This window comes from Mesoplodon mirus, assembly GCF_964341445.2.
Source record: "Mesoplodon mirus genome assembly, chromosome: 13".
Taxonomy (NCBI): Eukaryota; Metazoa; Chordata; class Mammalia; order Artiodactyla; family Ziphiidae; genus Mesoplodon; species Mesoplodon mirus.
Genome location: NC_138989.1, coordinates 26546237 through 26567651, shown reverse-complemented (window position 1 = coordinate 26567651; position 21415 = coordinate 26546237). Strand labels below are relative to the sequence as shown.

The 21415-nt window shown below is 56.6% G+C and overlaps 2 protein-coding genes across 3 annotated transcripts in view; one reads left to right on the top strand and one right to left on the bottom strand.

The window, feature by feature from the left end:
• PI4KA (phosphatidylinositol 4-kinase alpha) overlaps nucleotides 1-21415 on the top strand; it is a 95092-nt gene that overhangs the window by 40994 nt on the left and 32683 nt on the right. For both annotated transcript variants that reach the window (XR_014295791.1, XM_082641532.1), the window contains exons 13-19: nucleotides 632-761; nucleotides 1492-1624; nucleotides 2605-2700; nucleotides 3061-3244; nucleotides 3882-3985; nucleotides 5800-5968; nucleotides 7384-7434. Coding sequence is in view for 1 of the 2 variants with exons in the window: in XM_082641532.1 (XP_082497658.1) it covers nucleotides 632-761; nucleotides 1492-1624; nucleotides 2605-2700; nucleotides 3061-3244; nucleotides 3882-3985; nucleotides 5800-5968; nucleotides 7384-7434 (867 nt within the window). In the remaining variant the exon portion in view is untranslated. The remainder of the gene's footprint in view (nucleotides 1-631; nucleotides 762-1491; nucleotides 1625-2604; nucleotides 2701-3060; nucleotides 3245-3881; nucleotides 3986-5799; nucleotides 5969-7383; nucleotides 7435-21415) is intronic.
• SERPIND1 (serpin family D member 1) lies at nucleotides 11306-20678 on the bottom strand. The gene is made up of 5 exons (XM_082639909.1): nucleotides 20591-20678; nucleotides 17001-17896; nucleotides 14028-14301; nucleotides 12451-12595; nucleotides 11306-12044 (listed from the first exon to the last, which is right to left on the bottom strand). The coding sequence occupies exons 2-5, from the start codon at nucleotides 17878-17880 to the stop codon at nucleotides 11853-11855; spliced, it is 1491 nt and encodes a 496-aa protein (XP_082496035.1). The 5' UTR covers nucleotides 17881-17896; nucleotides 20591-20678; the 3' UTR covers nucleotides 11306-11852.

Genomic DNA, 21415 nt, shown 5'->3' with positions numbered 1-21415 from the left:
CTCAGCGGCCATGGCTCACGGGCCCAGCCGCTCTGCAGCACATGGGATCCTCCCGGACCGAGGCACGAACCCGTGTCCCCTGCATCGGCAGGCGGACTCCCAACCACCGCGCCACCAGGGAAGCCCCAGCAGGGCCTTCTTGCTGTGGCCAGGCTGTGGCAGGCACCAGCAGCGAGGTCTGAGCTGCTGCCTCTAGGAACTTGAACTAGAGTCTGCTGTGGACAAGTTCAGTGCTGGGAGGCCGCTGCTGACGGCCAGCAGGCTTTCTGCGAGTGGGGTCCAGGCACAGCCAAGTCCTGCATTGTGGAGGCTGCCCTGCATCTGCCGGGCGTTCCCAAGGCCTCGGACGCCAGCCTGCTGTGCGGAGACTCTGACCTTGTCCCAACCCCACTGACTTCATGTCTGCCGTTGTGTAAAAGTAATGCTTGGTGCCTTTTCTCCCCTAAGTTTCTTCCAAAAGAGATGGACGCACTTTAACAGTGAATCTCGCCTTTGGGTGGAGAGAGTCCCGACCACCCCCTTTCTGTCTTTGTGCCCCATGGCTGGGTGGCCCTTAGAAGTCTGATTGACTTGGTGTCTGAAGGGGTGGGCACCTCCCCCGCAGCCCCTGATGGCCTGCTGTGCGTTGCAGGGCCTGGGCCGCCTGTGCGAGAGGTTCCCGGTAGTGGTGCACTCGGTGACGCCATCCCTGCGGGACTTCCTGGTGGTCCCGTCCCCCGTGCTGGTGAAGCTGTACAAGTGCCACAGTCAGTACCACACAGGTAACTGGCCGAGAGGCCGCCATCCCTGGGCTGCTCCTCCACCTTTTCCTCCCAAATCTTCCCCTGCACAACCCCCTGGGGTGCCAGGCCTCCCTCCCGCTGCCACTGCCCCAGGCCCCGCTCCAGGCCTGCTCTTTTTGGCACCTGCCCTCTCTGGGGCATCCTGCAGTGTGCGTCCCATGTCTCAACGCCGGGCCTGGAGCTCTGTCCCCTCCACTGCCACAGGCCCAGAGCACGTCTGGTGACCGATGTTAATTAAGTACCCTGCTGCGCACTCAGGCGCTGAAGTGGTATCACCATGCTGCCCCCAGTCCCACCAAGGTGGACGTTTTGTCCTCTCCCTTCAGGTGGAGAGACTCTGAGGGCCCTGCTCTCACGCTTGCCCACCCTTCCCGCCTTCCTGTGCATTAGCTGGATGCCCTCAGGCCATGCCCTTGCCTTTCTGCTGGGGCTGAGCTCTTAGGGGCCAGGACTTCTGAATCATTTCTTAAGACGTTGCTGTTTTATGTATTCATTGCTTTGTAACTTAAGTGTGCTTCCTTGATTTAAACTTTTGTTTCATCCTTTCTGTTCTCTGACACTTCGGATTCTGAAATGCTTGGTGAAGTCTTTGTAAAGTGATTGCTTTTGTAGCTAAAGATGATTACATTTGATTTTGGTTTTGAATTTCAAACACAGATATGGAAAGTGACAGGCATAACCAGATAGATATTTGAATTTTTACTTCCAGTTGCCGGCAATGATATAAAAATCAGCGTAACCAATGAGCATTCCGAGTCGACCCTGAACGTGGCGTCGGGGAAGAAGAGCCAGCCGTCCATGTACGAGCAGCTGCGGGACATTGCCATCGACAACGTCTGCAGGTGGGTGGCCTCGTGGGGTGAGGGGGATAGGGGCGGTGTGTCAGGCAGAGCCAGAGACGTTATTGTTCAGGGAAGCTTCTAAACCTGCGCTGGATCCGAAAAGGGAGATTGCTACATGTTAAAGAAAAAACAAAAATTTCCTGCCTTTCTTTTCCTGATCATAAACGTAATAAAAAACAGAGAAAACCTGTGATTTATAGAAAAGTAGACAGAAAAGAATTATCCCTTAGCCCATCATCCAGAGTGATGACATGTGGTCCTGTTTCATCTTGTTTTCCGTGCGATTTTTGGTATAAATGAGAGGTTTTATGTGCCCGAGTGTCCCTTCAGCACCACCTCCATCTGTGTGAACTCTTGCTGTCCACACTTGGGGACCAGATACATTCTGATTTGAAGGAGTCGTACCTCTCCTTGTCTGAGTCTTGGCGCCTCGCTCTCGGGGCCATCGGGCTGGAGCCCAACTACTCTGTCAGACTGTCTTCTCTGACTTTGTGGCCTGGGAGCCAAATGTGTGGGGAGCGAGAGATGCTTGTAAGATTTCATGCTCCTCAGGGCTGTTAGATTTCCCCTTCTCTAGAGCATAAGCATTTCTCCATACTATTAAAACCTCTATATGTAATTTTAACATTCCCTCAGCCACCGTGGGACCATCTGTCTTTCGAATCAGCTATTGTGACTTCTGTTGAGAAACGGAATCTTAAATTGGAATTGGCATGAGTATGACACCCTGGAGGAGACTGTTCTGGGCAAGATAATGAAGTTACTATTTTCAACTGAGATACTTGTCAAAGGGTGAAATCTACAGCTGTTCTTTGAATTCATTCTGTGTAATGATCATTCAGATTTCTGGGGAAAGAGTATTCAGAGCGGGTCTTTAAACCTTGCAGACCCCAGACAGGAAAAACTCAACCAAAATCAAACACAAAATGCTCATCTGGTTATTCTGATGCCTCATTCTGCTTGGCCTCCTCCTTGCTCAGGTGCCTGAAGGCTGGCTTGACTGTGGATGCAGTGATCGTGGAGGCCTTCCTGGCCAGCCTCTCCAACCGGCTCTATATCTCCCAGGAGAGTGACAAGTACGTCCTGTCCTGTCCCAGGAGGTGGGGGCGGGGGCAGATGGTCCTGTGCAGGCTCATGGGGCTGCTGGCATTCACGCGTCTGTGCCGCTTTCTGGCACAGAATGGCGTCAGGCATTGAGTCTGTCCCACGATGTCTGCTGAAGCCCACCTTGGAATGTCCACCCTGGACACTGGGGGAAAAGACCTCTGTCTTCCCGCCTGGTGCTGGTGATTGCAGATCCCAGGCTGTCACTTTCAGATGGACGCTTCCTCTGAGAGACTGATGACCCTGGGGTCCAGGTCCTGGCTTCCGGCTTCTTTTCCCTGCTGCGTGCTGGAGCACCATTCCCAGGGCATGTCTGTCCTTCCCTCCTGTAGGGATGCTCACCTGATTCCGGACCACACCATCCGAGCCTTGGGCCACATCGCAGTGGCCCTGAGGGACACCCCAAAAGTCATGGAGCCGATCCTGCAGATCCTACAGCAGAAGTTCTGCCAGCCCCCCTCCCCCCTTGACGTGCTCATCATCGACCAGCTTGGCTGCCTGGTCATCACCGGAAACGTAAGCACGGCCAGGAACCCACTCTCCCTGGGCAAGCTTTGGGAATCTCCTTGATTCCCAGGAATGTAAAAATACAGATTAAACTTACCCTGCGGAAGAGTTAAATGCTCCCAACTTTGTTTTTTTTTTTTTTTTTTTGCGGTACGCGGGCCTCTCACTGTTGTGGCCTCTCCCGTCGCGGAGCACAGGCTCCGGACGCGCAGGCTCAGCGGCCATGGCTCACGGGCCCAGCCGCTCGGCGGCATGTGGGATCTTCCCAGACCAGGGCACGAACCCGTGTCCCCTGCATCGACAGGTGGACTCTCAACCACTGCGCCACCAGGGAAGCCCGCTCACAACTTTCTTAACACCGAATGGTGAGATTTTTTTCCAAGGAAAGGAGAATAGTGTAATGGTTCCAAGAGTGCCGGAGAAAGAGGTTTAAACTATTTTCTTGCCGATGTTAATAGAATAGAATGGAAGTGGAACCTATTCCACTCTAGGTGTTTAAGTTGAGGTTTGCATAAACCTTTAGGAAGGGCTGGCCTTGATGCTATTTCAGGCCCCACTGTCCCTGGTCCCCAGTGTGTCCCCTCTGGGTGTCCATGGAGGGTGCTCCCAGAGGAGATGTGGTCACGTGTCCCTCACTCTTTTCCAGCAATACATTTACCAGGAGGTGTGGAATCTCTTCCAGCAGATCAGCGTGAAGGCCAGCTCTGTTGTGTACTCTGCCACCAAAGATTACAAGGACCATGGCTACAGGTAAGTCTTCCCAACCTCGTTGTTGCTCTCGATCCTTTGAAAATGTGAGATGTGGGGACTTGTCTCTTAAATAAACATCTCTTCTTACAAAAGCACTACATGTTAGAAATACATGTACCCAGGCGGGAATGACCCGCACAGGGCCGCCCCCGAGCTAGCATCTCTGAGCTCCTCACCCAGTGGGCACAGCGCCCCCGGGTGACCGTGTTCTCACAGAGCAGCACCGGCCTTCCTGCCCGTCGTCACCTTAGATGTCAGCATGGTGTCCATCAGGTGGCAGCACCGCAATCTGTCTGGCCAGCCCTAGGCCGCACATTAGGTAATTTTCCAGTGTTTCTGCTGGTCGATGCTGCATACCTGTGTCTCAGATGCTCGCCTCAGGGTGGATTCAGAGGGCAAGGGAGGAGACGTTGACAGCCTTGGGTGTATGATGTTTGCAAGAGTCCTCGCCCTCCCCAGGGATGCCCCAAGGATGAGACGTATCCTCCTGTGTTTGGAGGATCTCATGGACTTGGTCAGATGAAGTCAGGAGGGTGGTGGGCAGGGTGGAGGTTCTCCTCTCCCCTCCTGGCCACTCCACCCAGGGGAGGGGGTGGGAGTGCGGCTGTGTGACCTCAGGACATGCTCACCTTCTCTGTGCCTTAACTTCCTCACCAGCTGTGTGGGTGTATGAGGCCGTGTGTATGCATGTGACAGCTCTCAGCACAATGGCTGCTTCTCTGCCTTCTCACTGCCGCTCCCACGGGAGCCCCGGCCACTGGAACACAGGAGTGGCCTTGGGGGGCCGCCAGCTCACCTCCCTCTCCTGTCTGTCCGTTCTGGTCTCCGCAGTGACACCGACACACAGACCAAAACCTCTTCCCCTCGCATCTTGCTCCCAGAGCGGCTCCTGCACCTCCTCGCCCCTCCCCTCCCTGTCTTTCCTTCTGACCTCTGACCCCGCCTCTGCCTCGCTGCTCGGCCCGTGCCATGTACGGGACTTACCAGTTCCTCATCTTCTGCCACATTTCCTTCCTAAAGCACTTTCTGACAGTGCCACCCACAGTGACTGGTCTCCCGCCGGAGGAGGCATCCACTGCCATCCGTTCCCCCCGCCAGAGATTTGTCTGGGAAGGGGTGCCTTTTGTCCCGGCTGCCATTGCTCTGTGATTTCGGGGGCAGACAATGTGCTACGTGCTTCACAGGGACTGTTTGATTCCCCCACGCCCTGCGAGGAGGGAATTATTATCCTTGTTTACTCAGGAAGAAACTGGGCCTTAAAGACCTGAGCTACTTGGCACAGCCCGGCTGCGGCAGCATCCAGCTGACCCGGCACTCAGAGCCCAGCCGCCCCGCTGGTGTGCAGTGTCAGCTTCCTATTCAGGGTTTACATGGGGTGACGGGGTCGGGGCAGGTCGTCGGGACCACTGAGCACTTCCTGAGTGTCTGATGTGAGCTGACCCTAACCTCAGCCCCAGGTGGAGGAGGAAGTGTCGTCAGAGTTTCCGGGGTGGTGGTGATGAAGGGAGACTGTAACTGGAGGGGAAGTGGGTCCCCTGGAAGTGCTGGGGAGTGACATGCCTGTTCTCAGCTGCATGGCTGCCCTGGCACTTGGAGGAAGTGTCCCGAGACCGTCAACACGCCCCAACGCGCAGGCTCCTGGAAGCTGAACAGCCCCTGGGCCCCCAACTTGTCTCGGGGGAGGTTGGGGTCTCTTCGCAGCAGCTGACTTTCCTTCAGGGCTGGTATCCTCTGGTGGCATGTCCCTCGCCTTGAGGGTCTTCGTTCACTGTACTGCGGGCCCACACTGTGGCCGCGCCACTTCTCTCCCACAGGCACTGCTCGCTGGCTGTGATCAATGCCCTGGCCAACATCGCGGCCAACATCCAGGACGAGCACCTGGTGGACGAGCTGCTCATGAACCTGCTGGAGCTGTTTGTGCAGCTGGGGCTGGAGGGCAAGCGGGCCAGTGAGAGGGCCAGCGAGAAGGGGCCCGCCCTGAAGGTAGGGCTCAGCCCCGGGCACCGCCTTGAAACCCGTGCTTTCTCCCTTTACCTGGTGACGTCAGGAACGGGGGACTGGTTCCTTCCCGGGGTGCTGGTGGGAGTGAACAGACAGACAAGGGGCTGCCCCTGCAGGCTTAGCGGGACAGGCATGGGAACAAAACGGGCATCGGGTGGTCTCAAGGCCTCTCTGAGGTGGAAGCGAGTGAGCAGCAGCCTTGAGTGAAAGTCTTACCTAGGAGGAAGGGGCTGGTGCAAACAGGGCCTGAGACCCTTTGCCCCGCTCAGCCCTGCCTTGCTCCCCGCCACAGCAGGCTGGGCCACTGTTCCTCTTGTCTCCTGAGTGGGGCCCAGCTCCCCGTGCACAAGAGACGGGGGCTCGAGGGTGTTGGGGAGGCACCTGGAGCCCAAGGAGGCCGAGGCTGTACCCTGTTGAGGGCTCCAGGGCCCAGCTCCCCCCACCCCCGTCCCCACCACTCTCACTGCATCTCCCGGGCTCAACACTCAGGTGTCCTGCTTCATTCCTCGGCTGGGGTAGGGGCTCCTTGGGTGCCGAGCTGAGCTTGTCCATGCACCCACCCGCCACTGCAGTGACAGGCCAGGTGTCTGTGGGGCAGCAGTGGGGGGTGGGGTGGGGTGGGAACTGGCCAACACACTGACCACCAGGAGCTGAGGACAGAAATCAAGAGCTGGGGGGACACCAGCTTAGGACTCTGTCCCCACCCCTGCGCGGCCAACAGGGCCTCGGCAAGCTGTCTCAACCCTGTTCATCCCTGAAGATGGAGCAGCCCTGCTGCGGTGGGCAGTCGATGCCCTCATGGTCAACTGAGCAGCTGGGCTTCCCAAGCCGGGCTGCTCCTCATGTATCTGGCCAGGTGGCTGACTTTTTACTTAGTTATTTTTAAGTAACCCCCAAGTTTCCCCAGATTTGGAAAGAATGTGTATTCATTATAGAAAAGATACAGAAACCTATAAAGAGTAGAGTAAAAATTTCTCTCCTCAGATACAATGGTCGTTAACCTTTTGACAGACTTTCTCCTAGGTGTTTTATGCAAATCTATTTATTTTACATAGTTGGCACTGTGTGAGAACATACTTTCTTACATTTAACGTTTGATCTGGGCACTTTTTAAGGTGACAGTGCTTTTCAGAGTGCTGTCTCTGTAACAGCTTGTGATATTTGTGCAGAGTTGTCACGGTTTATGTAATCCTTTTCCTGTTTGACATTCAAATTGTTTCCCTCTTTTGCTGTTAAGATTATGCATCTTTATACATGTTTCTCTGTATATCTTTTTCATTGTTTCATGTAGATTAAGGAATTTCAGTTTTCATGACACTGTGTTAGGTCTTTTTTTTTTTTCCTTTTCAATGAAAGAAGCGTGGGCTCATCAGTGACTCAGTTCTGTTCTCCTCCAGGCCTCCAGCAGCGCGGGGAACCTGGGCGTCCTCATCCCTGTGATCGCTGTGGTGAGTACCCGCCCATTGGTGTCTCGGACTCAGGTGCGGTGCTCGTACTGAGTGCTGCCCAGAGACCTGCCGCGAGTTCCCTGAAAGGTGCTGTTTTGAGGCTGCAGGGATCCTGCAGCTGTGGCTGTGTTTCGGAGCTTCCGCGACTGCCCCGTGGGCGTGTGCCTGCTGTTGCCTTGCTGCCTCGCTCCCTTTCTCCATGCTCGGCTGAACCCCTGGCCAGCTGACCAGGACCCTACTGCCTGTTCCTCGGGTGTGGGGGTCTGACTTAGGTTTTCCCTGAGCTCCCGCCCTGCTCAGGTGCCTCTGACTGTGGCCTGCAGGGGCTGCTTCCAACCCCTCCCCCCACCCCCCACCCCCCATGGTGAGCCTGGGGCGCCTCTGGTTGGTGCCTGGGCCTTGGGGCTGCAGCCCTTGGTGCCCTGTCAGGGATGGCTCAGGCCTGTCTCTGCCGCAGCACTGCCGCAGTCAAGGGCCGGTGTCCGTCTTGTCCTGTCTCAGCCTGTGGCCACTTCTTCCCAAGTGACCCTTACAGATGTCACTTTTCCCGGCCCAGGCGTTCCCAGCTGCCAGACCTGAGCCAGGCCCGCGTCCAGCTTTGTTTCATTGGTGATTCTTGAGCTCCCACTTAGCCTGCCTTCTGCTTAAGCCCCTGCTTCCGCCTCCAGTTCTCCCTCTTCGTTCGAGCCTCGAGCATTTATGTGGGTGTCCCCACAGGTGGGAGAGGTTGACCTCCGGCTGCGTGGTGACCCAGGGGCTTCGAGGCCCAGTGGGCGGTTGGTGAGCCCTCTCCTATCTCTGCAAAGTGGTTTCAGTCCCTGCTTCTGTGGGCATTCGTCATTTGAGTCTGGGGACTATTGGGGGTCCGGTGTCAGCCAGCCAAGGAGGATGGGAACCGGCAGCTAACTGGCTTATCGTTCCTGGCTCTGATAGTGAGGCTGATAGTCGCGGGCTATGTCCAGGGTGGGGGTGGGGGGTTCCGCCTCAGGCCACCCCCACCCTCTGCCTGTCCCCTCCTCCCTCCCCCGAAGGTGGCTGACTCAGCCGGGCTCCAGGGCAGCATCTCTCCCCAAGCGTGCTGCAGGGTTGGAGCTTGGGCTTGCCTCATGCCTCCCACTTTCCCTGGGAGCCCTCCCGCCTCTCCCTGCAGTCAGGGCCCCCACAGCCCCTCGAGGGCCTGTGGGTTGCTGGGACCCTGACGGTTTACACCAGCACCCACGGGTCGGTTTCTAAAGGTGTCATGGTTGATGTCGACTCGCGCACAGTGCGTTGAGAAGCGCCACAAGGACACTTTGTTGGCCTGGAGGGAAGGGCGAGGGGCATGAAGTCCTTGGCCCGTGAAGGGCTCCATGGAGAGCAGGTTTGGTAGACAGGGAGCACGCCCGGGGGGCCTCTCAAGTTAACGAGTTCTGGGATATTTGAGCCCCACAGTTCTCTGACCCGTCTGTATGCCTGTGAGCTTGTAAGTGTGCTTGGCGGTTGTTGTTTATAGTTTAATAAATGCACGGAAGAAATCTATAGAGGACACTCTGCGCACTTTTGGGGAGCGATGACTTGTAGGTTTGGGGGCACACCAGTTTTAGGGTCACTGGGACCGGGGTTGGACTCCTGGCCCTGCATGTGGGGTCCTGGGAGAGTGTCCCAGTCTCTCCGCACCTGCTCTGCCAGCAGAGAGTCTCAAAAAGATGGGGTGACCTTCTGCGGGGCTGGCGCGTCACGGCGGGAAGATATGTTAGCAGTGATAGGCTGGCACACGCTCACCTGAAACACCCATGTCTCCTCCAATACGGTGACCTTTACATGAACGGAATAAGTATCGTTGTGTCAACAAGTTAATGGTTATATTGTGGAGGAGGAAACAAATATTTGATTCTGTTGCTCAACACAGAGCCCAGATGCCATGGTTCTTGCCTCTGCTCTCTGGTTCTAGCCCTCACCCTAACCCTGGACCTTCTGGGAGAAACTAACTTCCATAGTTTTTCTGTTTGTTTGCTTGAATGTTTTATACTTCTTTTTAAAAAATTTTTATTTTAAAGAAAAAGATACTCTGTTTTGGATTTTTCGATGACACTGTGTCTTCAGTGACTTAGTTGAGTGGATGTGCCAGTGGCTCTGGGCAGGAAGCATGGGTTTCTGCCCTAATGCAGCTGTTCCCTTATCAGTGATCTTGGGAGCCTGGGGTGGGGGCGCCAGCTCACATGGCCTCCAAGGCTCCTTCCTGCCTGCGTTTGGTAGTCTTTGTCCTGTGAATCTGTGATGCTCTTCAGAAATGTCACTGATTCCATTGCTTGAACCTACAGCTGGAGACATAGTTGCCCCGCTGTCACAAAGCGTGGAAAATGTCCATGCATTCCACTCGGCTGGGCACCCGGGCCACTTGCAGCTTGTGTGGCCTTGGACAGGTTATTCTTTTGGTGCCTGTAAAAGAATGTTTGGGGACTAACACTTTCAATTCATAGACCTGTGTGAAAGCTGCTCCCTCTTCCTCATGGAGGTGGCGTCTGTCCTCAAGGGTTTGCACTTCACCTCAGGAAGGGAAGGGGGAGGGGCCCAGGTGGGCCCCCAGTTAGGGACCCCTGGGCTGGAAGTGGTAACCCAGGCACTGACCTGAACCCCTTCGAGACAGTAACCCACTTCATCCTCACAATAGCCTGCAAGATAGGGACTGTGTTATCCCCGTTGCACAGACGGGAGACTGAGGCACAGAACTTGCCTCAAAGTGCCAGAGCCGGGAGTGGAACCCAGGCAGCCTGGCGCAGGCCTGTGCTCTGGGTTCATATCTGCTGCATGGAGGCACCTCGTTTCTGAAGGGGGCCCAAGGGCATTCTGAGCAGATTGAGGGGCTGGAGCTCTCTGACCCCTGGGGGTTGAAGAGGAGCCCGGGCCACGTGTCTTCATGCGTTCTGGGTGGGGGATGTGGGGAAGGGCTGAAGGTGGAATCTTGAGATGCGCATGGGGGTGTGGGGGAGGAGCCAGAGGAAAGAGCAGCAAGACCAGAAGTGTCAGACAAGCCCAGGAGAGGACAGTGTTGACTCAGAATAGAGGAGGACTTGGAGAGGGTGGTCAGCAAGCCCAGGTTCCCTGAGAGGGCAAGAGGGATGACAAGGAAAGGCCCCCCTGCCCTGGGTGTCAGACACTGGACGGGCCCTGGCTCAGGCAGTGGGGAGGGGGCAGGGGGAGAGGGTGAGGGGTGAAAGCAGGGCCAGGGTGGGACTCAGGCCTGCGGCTGAGCACGCCCCCTCTGTAACAGTGGAAGCCCCAGGTTGGTGTGAGGACAGGGATAACCCAGCCTCCACATCAGGGAGCACTCGTGCACCCCTTTGCTGCCTGTGACTGTGTCAGTCTCGCTGGGTCAGAAGCTCTCTGTGGAGTCAGGCCAACCAGGCTTCGACCCCAGCCCACTGCCTACTGCAGGCCCGTGGGGTCCCAGTCTGACGGCCACACACGTGGCAGTTTTGAACCCCCCGGCGCTGTACCCCGCCCCACACTGCGGAGGCCTTGCGCTCTTCTTTCTGAGCAGCCTGTGTGGATTCCACTGGTCTTGCCCCAGAATCAAGGGTCCAGAAATATAGTCCTTGGACGTCGCCCGTTTTCTCGAACCAGACCCACACCGCAGGCACGTCTGAGGGTCTCCCTGTGCCTGGGGATGGAAGCTGAAGCATGTGCCACACATACAGACTGGTGTTTCCGGAGCCCCCACACAGCTCCATCCATGCCCCCCCGCCCCCAGGATGCAGCAGCACTGCCACATCCGAGCCTGAGGATGTGCCTGCTCTGGGTCACTGTTGGGCACTCAGGTCACTCTGTCAATGTCTAGCACTGCTGGGGTGTCACCTATTTTGAATGTGGCCTTTTTTAGTTATCTGACGTTATAAAAGTAGAATTATACCCAGTAAAAGTGGCGATATTTATTTATCTTTAGGGTGGAAAGCATGGCTACGGGTACATGCCGTCCTCTGGGCAGCCATGAGATGAAAGCAGGTGCAGAGACATTTAACCTCAATTCAGGAGGTTGGGCCTTGAGAGGACTGAGCCTGAGGCCAGGGCACCCCAGGCCTTGGGGAGGGGGCAGCTCCTGCCCATGTTCCCTGTCAGGTGGGAAGCCCTGGCGGGGAAAGGCTTTGGGTGACAGAGTGGAGGAGGGGGGCTGCTGGGCCCGGGGAGGGGTTTGCTGTGAGGTGGAGGGAGCCAGTCTGTCTGGCGCCGACACCCTCTAGGAGACAGCCGCCGTGCTGCAGCTGCGGTGACCTCTGGGCTGTGCAGCCCTGATGGTGGCAAGCATCGCGGTCCTTCGTCCATGTCTCCCAGAAAGGTGGCCTGAGCCACGGGGTCACCGCCCCAGCGCCTCGTGGTCGTTGTTGGAAGGGAAATGGAATTGCGGATGCCCCAGAGCACTCGAGACGCCCCGGCCTCCACCGCTAAGACCTGGTGGGGTTGGCGACCCGGCCTAGGAAGAGCAGGCAGCCCGTGCGGTGCTCATAGACAAGGAACAGGAAGGGCCGGTCGACGCTGAAGCGGACCTGGGTGGACAATGGCATGAACCCCACGGTGGTCACGGCTGCGGCCTGCGTACCCTCCTCGTCCACCATGATGGTGCCTTGGTGCTTGAACTGCGTCAGGACAAAAGGGAAGCTGTCGGATAGTGGTGGTCACTCACAGACGGGCAAGGGGGTGGGTAGTCTCGTGTTCTTCAGGGAAGGGACCAAGCAACCGCAGGGGAGGCATGGACGTGACTGGGCAGGATGGCCCTTGGGACTCGGTCCTCATGCATCAGCTGAGTGTGGTGTGAACGGTGTCACCTTTGCACTGTGCACCATGGCCACTCAGGGCTGCCCACAGCACTCTGCGGGCGGGACCGTGTCCCCAGAACTCCCTGCTCACGCTCTGGGCCCTCTGCCATAGTAGGCCTGCTGGGCCGGGGTGCTCCCGGGCACCTGCCTTCTCTCTGGTATCAGCAGGGGCTCCAAGGGGGGCAGACCTGGGGTGGGATGGGGACAGGCAGAGGATGGGCATTACCAGGTCGATGACGATCCTCTGGTCCGAGATCCCCGTCATATTGCTGTTCCTGTCGAACAGCGCTGTGACCCCCAGGGACCGCAGGGCCTCCACCAGGTTGTAGTCCTTTTCTAGCTTGAACTTGGGCAGGAGTACTTCCCGTGTCCTGGTCAGGGAAGAGAAGGGCTGGTTCTACTAACTGCAAGTTGCAGAGGAATCACGTTTCCCCTTAAACGTCCATAAACACACACACCCGCCTCCAGTCTGTGTACCACAGAATTGACACAACACTTCTTAAAATGCATATCCTCGTCCTGCCAGTGGAGGATTTTGGAAAGACCATCCCATTGTAATCCCAGCACTCAGAATTGAGGCATGGTTACTGCTATGCGGTCATGTCCTCGGTACTGTATGGTTTGTGTCCTACCAGCCAGGCGGCAGAGCTGTTACTGGCTCATGGCTCAGGCATCTGACATCATTCTCTCACTTGGGTCCCTGCTTTCAGGCATTTGGTATTTTACTGTTTAAGGAGCTGAAGTGCAGCTCAGTGCACTTAAAAAAAGAGTGCTTTCTGTACTAGCCAGCGCTAGCGTTCTCCATCCTTGACGGCGCTGTGGGGCTAAGACGCCAGACGCACCCCCTTCTCAGGAGCTTCCTTCCCTCTTGGTGCGCCAGGACCCCATACGTGAAGCAGCAAAGTGTAAAGACCACCTGTTAGCGTCCGAGTGACGAGAACAGGCCTAACCACTGGGCCATCCTGGAGGAGGGGGGACAAGATCTGGGGGCCCTGAGCAGGGCCTGCTGGAGGGAGCGCAGGACTCCGGGCAGGAGGACAGGGGAGAGCAGAGCAGTGTGTGGGCCAGGCTGGGCAGCAAGCGGGCTGCATCCTGTGGGTGGGAGTCCACAGAGAGTTCGCAGGAAGAGGCAGGTGGGGACGCTGCCTGGTGGCTCGTGGCAGGTAGACGGAGCATGGGACGGCAGACTGGTCAGGCCCCCACTGGCTCAGGGCGAAGGTCGTGGGCAGTGCGGTTAGGAAGGAGGCGGGTACAGAACAGGTTTTAAGGAGAAAGTGACAGGGCTTGCTGCCTGCCCAGCTACCTGGGTAGACCTGCCCCTAAGAGCCTGCCTATCCCTCAGTTGCATTTCCTTGTATCCTGGTCCTGAAAGGAGGCCCAGACCAGGTTCAGTTGTTAACTCGGGCCTGGCGGGATCCAGGAAGACAGGGAGGTGACCTGTGCATCCTTCCTGCGCTGATCCAGCAGCGCAACCTATGGTCCTGACTGTGAGATGGTGAGTGACGCCCTGAGGGGATTTGGAGGACCTCGGGGCTTCTCATACTGGGCTGGGGGCTCGTCTTGGTTCTAGGCCCACAGCAAGCGACCCCAGGGGGTCAGGGCAAGTGTGTGGCAGAGCCAGGTCGCTCCTGCCCCCACATCACAGAGTACCGGTGCATTTCTCATCAACGTTTTCTGGTCTCCTTTCACCGAGCGTAAAGTTTGGGCTGAAGTCACAGCGGCCCAGGGGGCACATGCCCCTTTCCCTAAAGTGACTACAGCCCCAGCCTCCTTGGGTCCCCAGTCCCCTGGCCCCAGAGGCACCTGTTTGTCATGCTCTTCTGCCATCTCTCCACCACCTGGGGTTTCAGCTGGGCCTCGAGGGTCTTCATCCCGGACAGCTTGTGCGGGACCACCACCAGCATGCTGATGCCCCCCATGTACTCCAGCCGCAGGACATCGCAGTCCAGCTCCTGGTCGCTTGCCGCCAGGAAGGCCCCCTTGGTCTGCATCATGGGGACCTTGACCACCTCTCGCTCGTTCAGCCGGAAGTTGTGGTTGTGTGTCATTTCCGCTGGGAATTTGTTCACCCAGGACCCTGTGAGGTCAGCAGGAACAGGCTTTTGTTTAAATACTCTCTTAGAGGGTTTGTTCAAACAGGCTGCATGACCCACCCCCACCATATGAACCCACAGGTCTGGTTTGGGCCAGGGGTTTAAGTTTCTCACCGGTTCCCAGGCGATACTGATGCTGCTGGTCTGGGGACCACACTGAGACCAGTGTGCTGGTCTGGCCCGCCCGCCACACTGAGAACCACTGTTTTAGAGGCTTCTCGTAGGAATCGGATGAGGGCAGATGGGGTGAATAGACCAGGTGAATGCTGGGTTAGATCCTGACATTAAATAGCACATCACCTGCCTTGCCTGGGCCTCTGCATGTCTCTCTGTAAGATGAGGGCCCTGAGCTGCCATCAGCTCTATGGGGACTGGCTGGATGCCTGGGGAGGCAGCACTGCCATTGCCACCTTCACTTTGGATTTCGGGGCAGCTTCGTGTGCCTGAGTGGGAACGTGTTTGTGTGGCTCTAAGATGCTAGTAACTGGAAGTGAGGGCCGCCCGCCCACTGGTGAGACTGGCCATGTGCCAGGCCTCCTCCAGCCCCTTCCTGTGCTACATCGACTCCTAGCAACCGTGAGGGGCGGGGCTTTCACCACCCCCATCTCACAGATGAGCAAGCAGAGGGGAGAAGCCAAGTAACCTGTTCAAGGTTTCCAGCTGGTGGGTGGGGCAGGGTGTCCGAAAAGCAGGAGGCTCCTGGGGGAGGCATAACAGCAGTGCCCACCCGCCTCTGATCTGGGTCCTTCTCCGGAGCCGGCCTCCGCCCAGGGCTGCTCAGCCCTGTGAGTCAGGCATCTAGGCAGCTCTCTGCGGGGGGCCACCCTGTGCATGGTGGGTGTGAGCGGTGTCCCTGGTCTCTCCCCGCCCCAGATTGTGCCATTTGCCCTGGGGGAGACCCCCTTTCCCCTGGGCTCCAGCCACGGCTTTCCCAGCTTTGCTGCAGCTGCCCCGCCTCTCCCAGGTTCTCTCCTTCCTTTACTCCTGAGGCCCAGCCTCTGTTTTCACTGTGTTTTACAGAGTGCTCGTAACATTTGAAATTAAAATCAAAGTAGTGACAGAGATTTGGGAGCTAGAGCTAAGAGTTACACATCCAGACTGTTGTGATATGCACCCATGAGAGCTGGTGCTACTGGCGTTTCATCTCTCTGACTCCCAGCCCTGATCCAGCAAGCCTTCCGGTGTGTGGGCAAGGATTCATGTGCCCTGCCGCCACGTTTGCCGTCTGCGTGACCCTGGTTCCCATGTTGGGACGTGTCCCTGCCTGCTCTGAATACTGACTGCGCTGAGGCAGAGGCTCTGGAAGTTGGGGTGCCCACAGGCTGGCAGGGCTGAGGGCCTCAGTGCCACCCAGGGGTCTCCCACTCACTGTCAAAGTCACCCCTGAACACAGGAAATTACTCTCAAGTGTCACTGGCAACATCAGACCCACTGAGCATGTAACAGTGGGATTTGCGAGGCCACGTGGTTAGGGGAGTGAGACCAGGGCTGACCTCCAGTTTTCATTCCCAAACCTGTCCCGCCAGCCAGGGATGAAAGAACATGTGTGTGTTCACTGAGTATGTCCCATGTGCCTGTCACGGGCCTGTTGGAGCCTCAGCCTGGACCCGCCCACCGCAAGGCTGGCGTTGTGCCTGGCGTCGGGGGAGCCAGGGGTCTGGCTCAGCCTCTGAACCCTTCCTCCTGTCTTGGCTCCCTCCCCCTGCTTTGCCCTTTGGCAGCATTCCGCACAGCCGCGGGGGGGCCTCGGCTTGGGCACGGAGCAGGTGTCCCGGCTGGTGGGTACTCTGGCCCCACTGCCCCTCAGCCACTTTCAGGAGAGGGGCTCCCTGGACCTCCGTAAACTGTGCTGGAGCTGACCAACCAGGGAACGTGGCCTCCCAGGACTGACCTGGCTGGTGCCCACTAGTCCTTGGTGGCAGAGGGGAGAGTGGTTGCATGTCACCGCACTAGTGTGCAGTGACCCCGCTCTTCATGTGTGCCCTCGGCTCGCTGGGCAGGTGGAGGGCAGTAGAGGTTTCTCCTGGCTCAGGTCTCATCAGGGCATTTTAAAAGCGAGGCCTGGTATTTACAGACCCGTGCCTGTTTATCTCTAGAGTCCTGGGGCTCTGTGTGTTTGTGTGTGCGCAGGTGTGGGTGGTTGGCTGGGGGTGGGAGGGCCTCCTTAGGAAGTGCCTCGGTGCTTGGTGTTGGCCCGGAACAGTTGCTCTAGACATAAGGGTTGATTTCCCCGCCCCCACCTGCCTGGAAAGGAGTGGGGGTGTGAATGTCAGTTACTTAGGGTGAACCTTTTGTCAGCATTTTGTCTGTTGGGAAAGGAAACGAAAAAGCTCAGATCCAGGTTGACCTGATGCTGGAAAGGTTTTTGCGTTATTCTGATCTAACAGAGGCTGGAGCTTGGCTCTGCCCCTTACCGCCATCTCTCCGGAGCAGCGTTTTAATTCTCTGTCTGTAAGATGGAGACACTCATAACAGTGGCCGTCTCTCAAGGCTGTGGCGAGGCGTAAAGCGCAGGATTTCTAAGTGTCAGCTGCCCTGTCACCTCATCAGGACCTTCCCTGTCCCTGCGAGCTGACCCCGTGTCTGGGTTTCCCAGAGGAATGGAAGTAGAGTCTGCAGTTCGGCCCACCTGTGAGCTGAGAGCGCCCGCGCGTCTGCCCTGAGAAATGTCGCCACCTCTTACCTTTAAAGTAGATGCAGTTCAGGAGCATCATCTGAGTCGCGGGGTCCATATCCTCCAGTACGTCTCTTATGAGGCCCTTGGTGAGCCGCGAGATGTGCTGGTTGGTTTGGGAGATGAAGGCGGGATCAGAGAAGTCAGCCGCCCGGACCTCGGCGAAGTAGTACTGTCGGACCTTGGCTCTGAAGTCGTCCAGGACTGGAACTTGCTTCTGAATGTACAGGTCACTGACGGACCGCAGCGTGTACCCGAAATTCCTCCGGAAGAGGCGGTGGGTCAGCTTCCGGAACAGGTTGTGGACGGTGCCCAGCTCGTATGTGGTGCTGGCGTTGACAAAGTCGGTGAAACGCAGGGCAGCGTGTACCTGCTTGTGGGTGTCCCCCCGCAGGCCCAGGGAGAGCATGGCCATGGCTGTGGACACACCTACGGGCGCCAGGAAGACATTGTCCGAGGCACCGACACGCTCCTTCAGCGCCCGGTAGAGGTCTAAGGCGAACTTGGCGTTGAGGAGGTTGAGCCGCTGGATGCGGCTCTTGCCCGGGAAGAGCTGGAGCACGCTGCCGGCGCCAGTCCCAGGGTCCACGGGCGAGACCGCGTCCACGACGTCAATGTAGTCGTCATCCTCCCCAAAGATTTTCTCCAGGTCCAGGTAGTCGTCGTCCTCTTCCCCGTCCACGATCCACTCGTTGGTGACTGTGTTCTCCTTGTGGAAGTCGGCAGGCAGGAGGGGTCTGCTCAGGTTTCCACTCTTCAGCTGCCCCCACCGGGGGTCCTCAGACTCGAGGTCTCCCCCTCCGCTATCAAGCTGACCCCGAGGGCTGAGGTTCCCACACGTGGATGCCAGGAGGAGGGACACCACGAGAGGGTGCAGCAGGCGCTGCATTCTGGCGGAGATGGAGCTGGAGGGAGAGCAGGACGTGGTGAGGGCAGCCTGGCAGACTGCCCCCTCCCCGCCCCACACACTCACACACACACCTCTGCAGGCCCCCGGCCACGACCCAGGAAGGGCCCCAGGGGTGCCAGTGTCTAACCATTTTAGGATCTGCTGAAGATAAAACAGACGCCTGACATTTTGTGTGGCTTCATGAACCTGCCTGGAGGACCACTGGGCCCAGATCAGAACCCCTTGTTGAAAGTGTGCAAAACCATAGGGCTCAGGGGCCCCAGGGAGTTTCCTTTTCATTCATTCACTGAACTTTGTGTCCCTTCCTCAAGTGACATATTGGGTGGGCCCTGGAGGCACACAGGTCCCCCAGCTGGATGGGGGCCCATGTGCAGTAAAGCACAGCTCACAAGGACACTGCCAGGTGGTGGTGGTGGGCGCCAGGCAGGCTGAGGCTCCACCTCCTGTGCTAGCAGTTATTTGGGGTGGTTTAATCTGTGTGATTTGGACTGTGTCTGCAGTGCAGGGATCACCTGGGGGCCCAGTGGACATGGTGGGTGCCGGTCTTCCTGCAGCCATGGGGGATGAGGGTACACCTCGCTGCAGGTGTACGTTTTCTCCTTGTATCTGTCAGTCAGCTCCCACTGCTTTCAGGAGGGACCAGAGCTCTCCCACAGAAGTGTTTCTGGCTGGGGTTACAAATAGTCTCACCAGGTGTATAGGGTCTGGGTGAGGGTGCTGTCAGAAAGCTCTTACTGAAGGCCTGAGGGGCGCTCCCTCTATTTAAGTAAACAAAGCACGTTTTTAACAGATACTGTGGGATGAGCCGTCTGTCTCCCATCCCTCCACCTGTCACATCAGTTTGGCTGCCAGACGGCTTTGTCCTTCTCTTGCTTCCTTCCTGGTTGTGAATTGCATCCTGGGAAATGAGCTATTATTCGATGCTTCTGTGTCTCCAGGACAGTGACAGCAGGTGTTTATACTGCTGCTCAGTCATGCAGGATCCCAGCATCCCTTCTAATCACCTCAGAAAGAGGAGAGTGTCTTGTCAGGTTTGTCAGGTGGGTGACCATCTGGTACGTTTTTGAGGAACAGAATGTCTGCTTCCCCTCCAGGCCAGGTAAGAATCACTGGCTCCTGTTAGGTAAATATCGGGACTTGTTAGGCCTGAAGATGGTGTGCTGGCGATGGCAGTGACTCTCGGCGGAGCCTCTTCTGGGCGCCGGTGCTGGACCAGGGGCTTTGGTGACTCAGCTCCCCGCGCAGAGCATTGTGCATATCGGGGGTGCTGAGCCTGCCTGAATGTGCCAGTGGCTAGATTAGACCCAGGTTAGTGGAGCCCCTTCCCTGTGTCTAGGGCTCTGCCCGTTTGGCCTGGAGTGCCAGCACCGTTGTCCCTGCCCCAGTCCCCACCTCGGCTCTTCTCTGCAGCACTGTTAACACAGTCAGCTTGCACACTCCTCTAATCACGACATTTTGGAGAAGAAAGTCACATGGTTTCTGACTTAGAACTGTCTGTTGTCTTTTCCTGTCCCCTTCCCTCCCCCCAGCCCGTAGCCGAGGCTGCCACACACGTTGCCTGCACTCAGGACACAGTGTCTAATGTGTGTGCCTGCCGGTGGAACCGGGCCCAGGTTCTAGGTAGAATTGGGCATGGGTATTAATGGCAAGACACTGAAAAAGTGAGAAAAGAAGAGGTCTTCTTGCTAGGCTACACTTGAAAGTATCCTTCTCAGGTTAAAATAAGCTTTAAAAAACCCAACTTGAATAAACAAGAGTTCAGGAAAAGGAATCTGAGACCAGACAGGGAGGCAGAGGTTGAAAACATTCGTGTCTTTTTGCTCCTGTATTCAGATAGTACGTGTGGAAGCTTCTTGTACTTGCTTCTTCCTATTCCTGTATTATACGATGAAAAGCCCAAAACACTTTGCATTATGCTCCCATCAGAGGAAGCAGAAGGTATCTCAATTATCTCATGTGGTAAAAAATTAGGTACCTGAAAGGTAAATCTTCCTGTTGTTTTGCCATTTAGTATCACAAGAGTTAAAGAAGATACTTTAAAATTATCACTAGGTTGTGTTTAAATCCAGATTACTATCTTTGAAGAGAAGCAGTATTTTTTAAAGGGAAATCATTCAAAAGTTTGTTTTTATGCGCATTTCCTGTGGCGCCTTCTCAGGCTGGCTGCGTGGAGCGGGGCTGGGCTTTGTGGTCCCTCGTCCCTCCTGGCTGCTGTCTCCCAGCCCAGACGGAGTGGGGGTAATGGAGCTGTAGACACCCTTCAGGTTGAAATAACTTCAGACTCACAAACGAGTTGAAAGCACGGCACAGAGAACACCCACCCTGTACCTGCGTCTCCAGACTCGCCAGGTCTCTCTACATACGTACGTGTGTGTGCGCGTGTGTGACACACGTCATTTTTCTGAACCATTTGCGATGCCCCAGAACTAGGGTGCCCGCCCACAGCCCCCAGCACCATTCCCAGTTCAGGTCCTTAACCTAGCGCAGTCCCTCCTCCCCGGTTGGCTGATAGTCCACTAGCGTAACTGACAGAATGTTATCATGGGCAGCTTAACAAAACCTCTTACCCTTTCTAAGATGGTGTAGAGAGCGTTTGAATGTAGTTGGATAGGGAAGCAAACCAGTTACCCATTTCTAACTACCTCAAATAAGAATTCATAATCGGCAGAAACGTTAGAAACCTACTTACCTCTGTGCTGCTGAGAACTGGCTTTGCAGGGACAGAATCGGCCAAAGTCACCAGCAGGCTTCAGTGTGACCTTTGGTGTTGGACTGCTGTCGTGTTTTCCAAAGTAAATACATCCCAGATCAAACACTGCTCAACCAGCTTTGTCAGCACAAAGCCCTCGTTGTGTCTTTGGTCACCACTGAGTGGCTTGTGACTCCCAGTGATTGGAGGCCTGACCGTCTCTGTGTGGATGAGCTTACAGGAGCAGCCAGGACGCTCTGCGGCCCAGGGCTTTGCATCGGGGGTGACGGCTCTGATGCTCCCCTGGACATGGGAGGGCCCCTCTCGCATCTTCCAGCTCCGCGTTCTTCCTCTAAGTGATCGCAGCTCCTGACCTCATCCTGGGCTCTGGGGTGACGTGCCTGCTAGGCAAGGTGTCCCCACCCTCCTGTGAGCTGTTCCTCCATGGACAGTGGAGGGGAGGGTGCAGGTAGAGACTCAGAGCACAAGGAGACCCTGGCCCGGACCTGTCTGCCATCTGCAGGACATGCAGCCCCGCTCTGCTGTCCGTTGTGGGATAGCCAGGGCCGTACTTTGGTGCTTCCCATGCTCACATCCACTCAGGTGTTCGCAGGGGGCCGTGGCTCCGTGATCATTTCTATTTTTAGTTTGTGGTGGGTTTTATTGTTTTTGTTTTTTTGTCACGCCGCACTATTTGCAGGATCTTAGTTCCCTAACCAGGGATCGAACCCGGGCCCCAGCAGGAGGCGAATCCTCGCCAGCACCTAGCCCATACTTGGTACTCATAGATCATAAGCATTTGGACCACTGAGCCCCCCTCGCTGC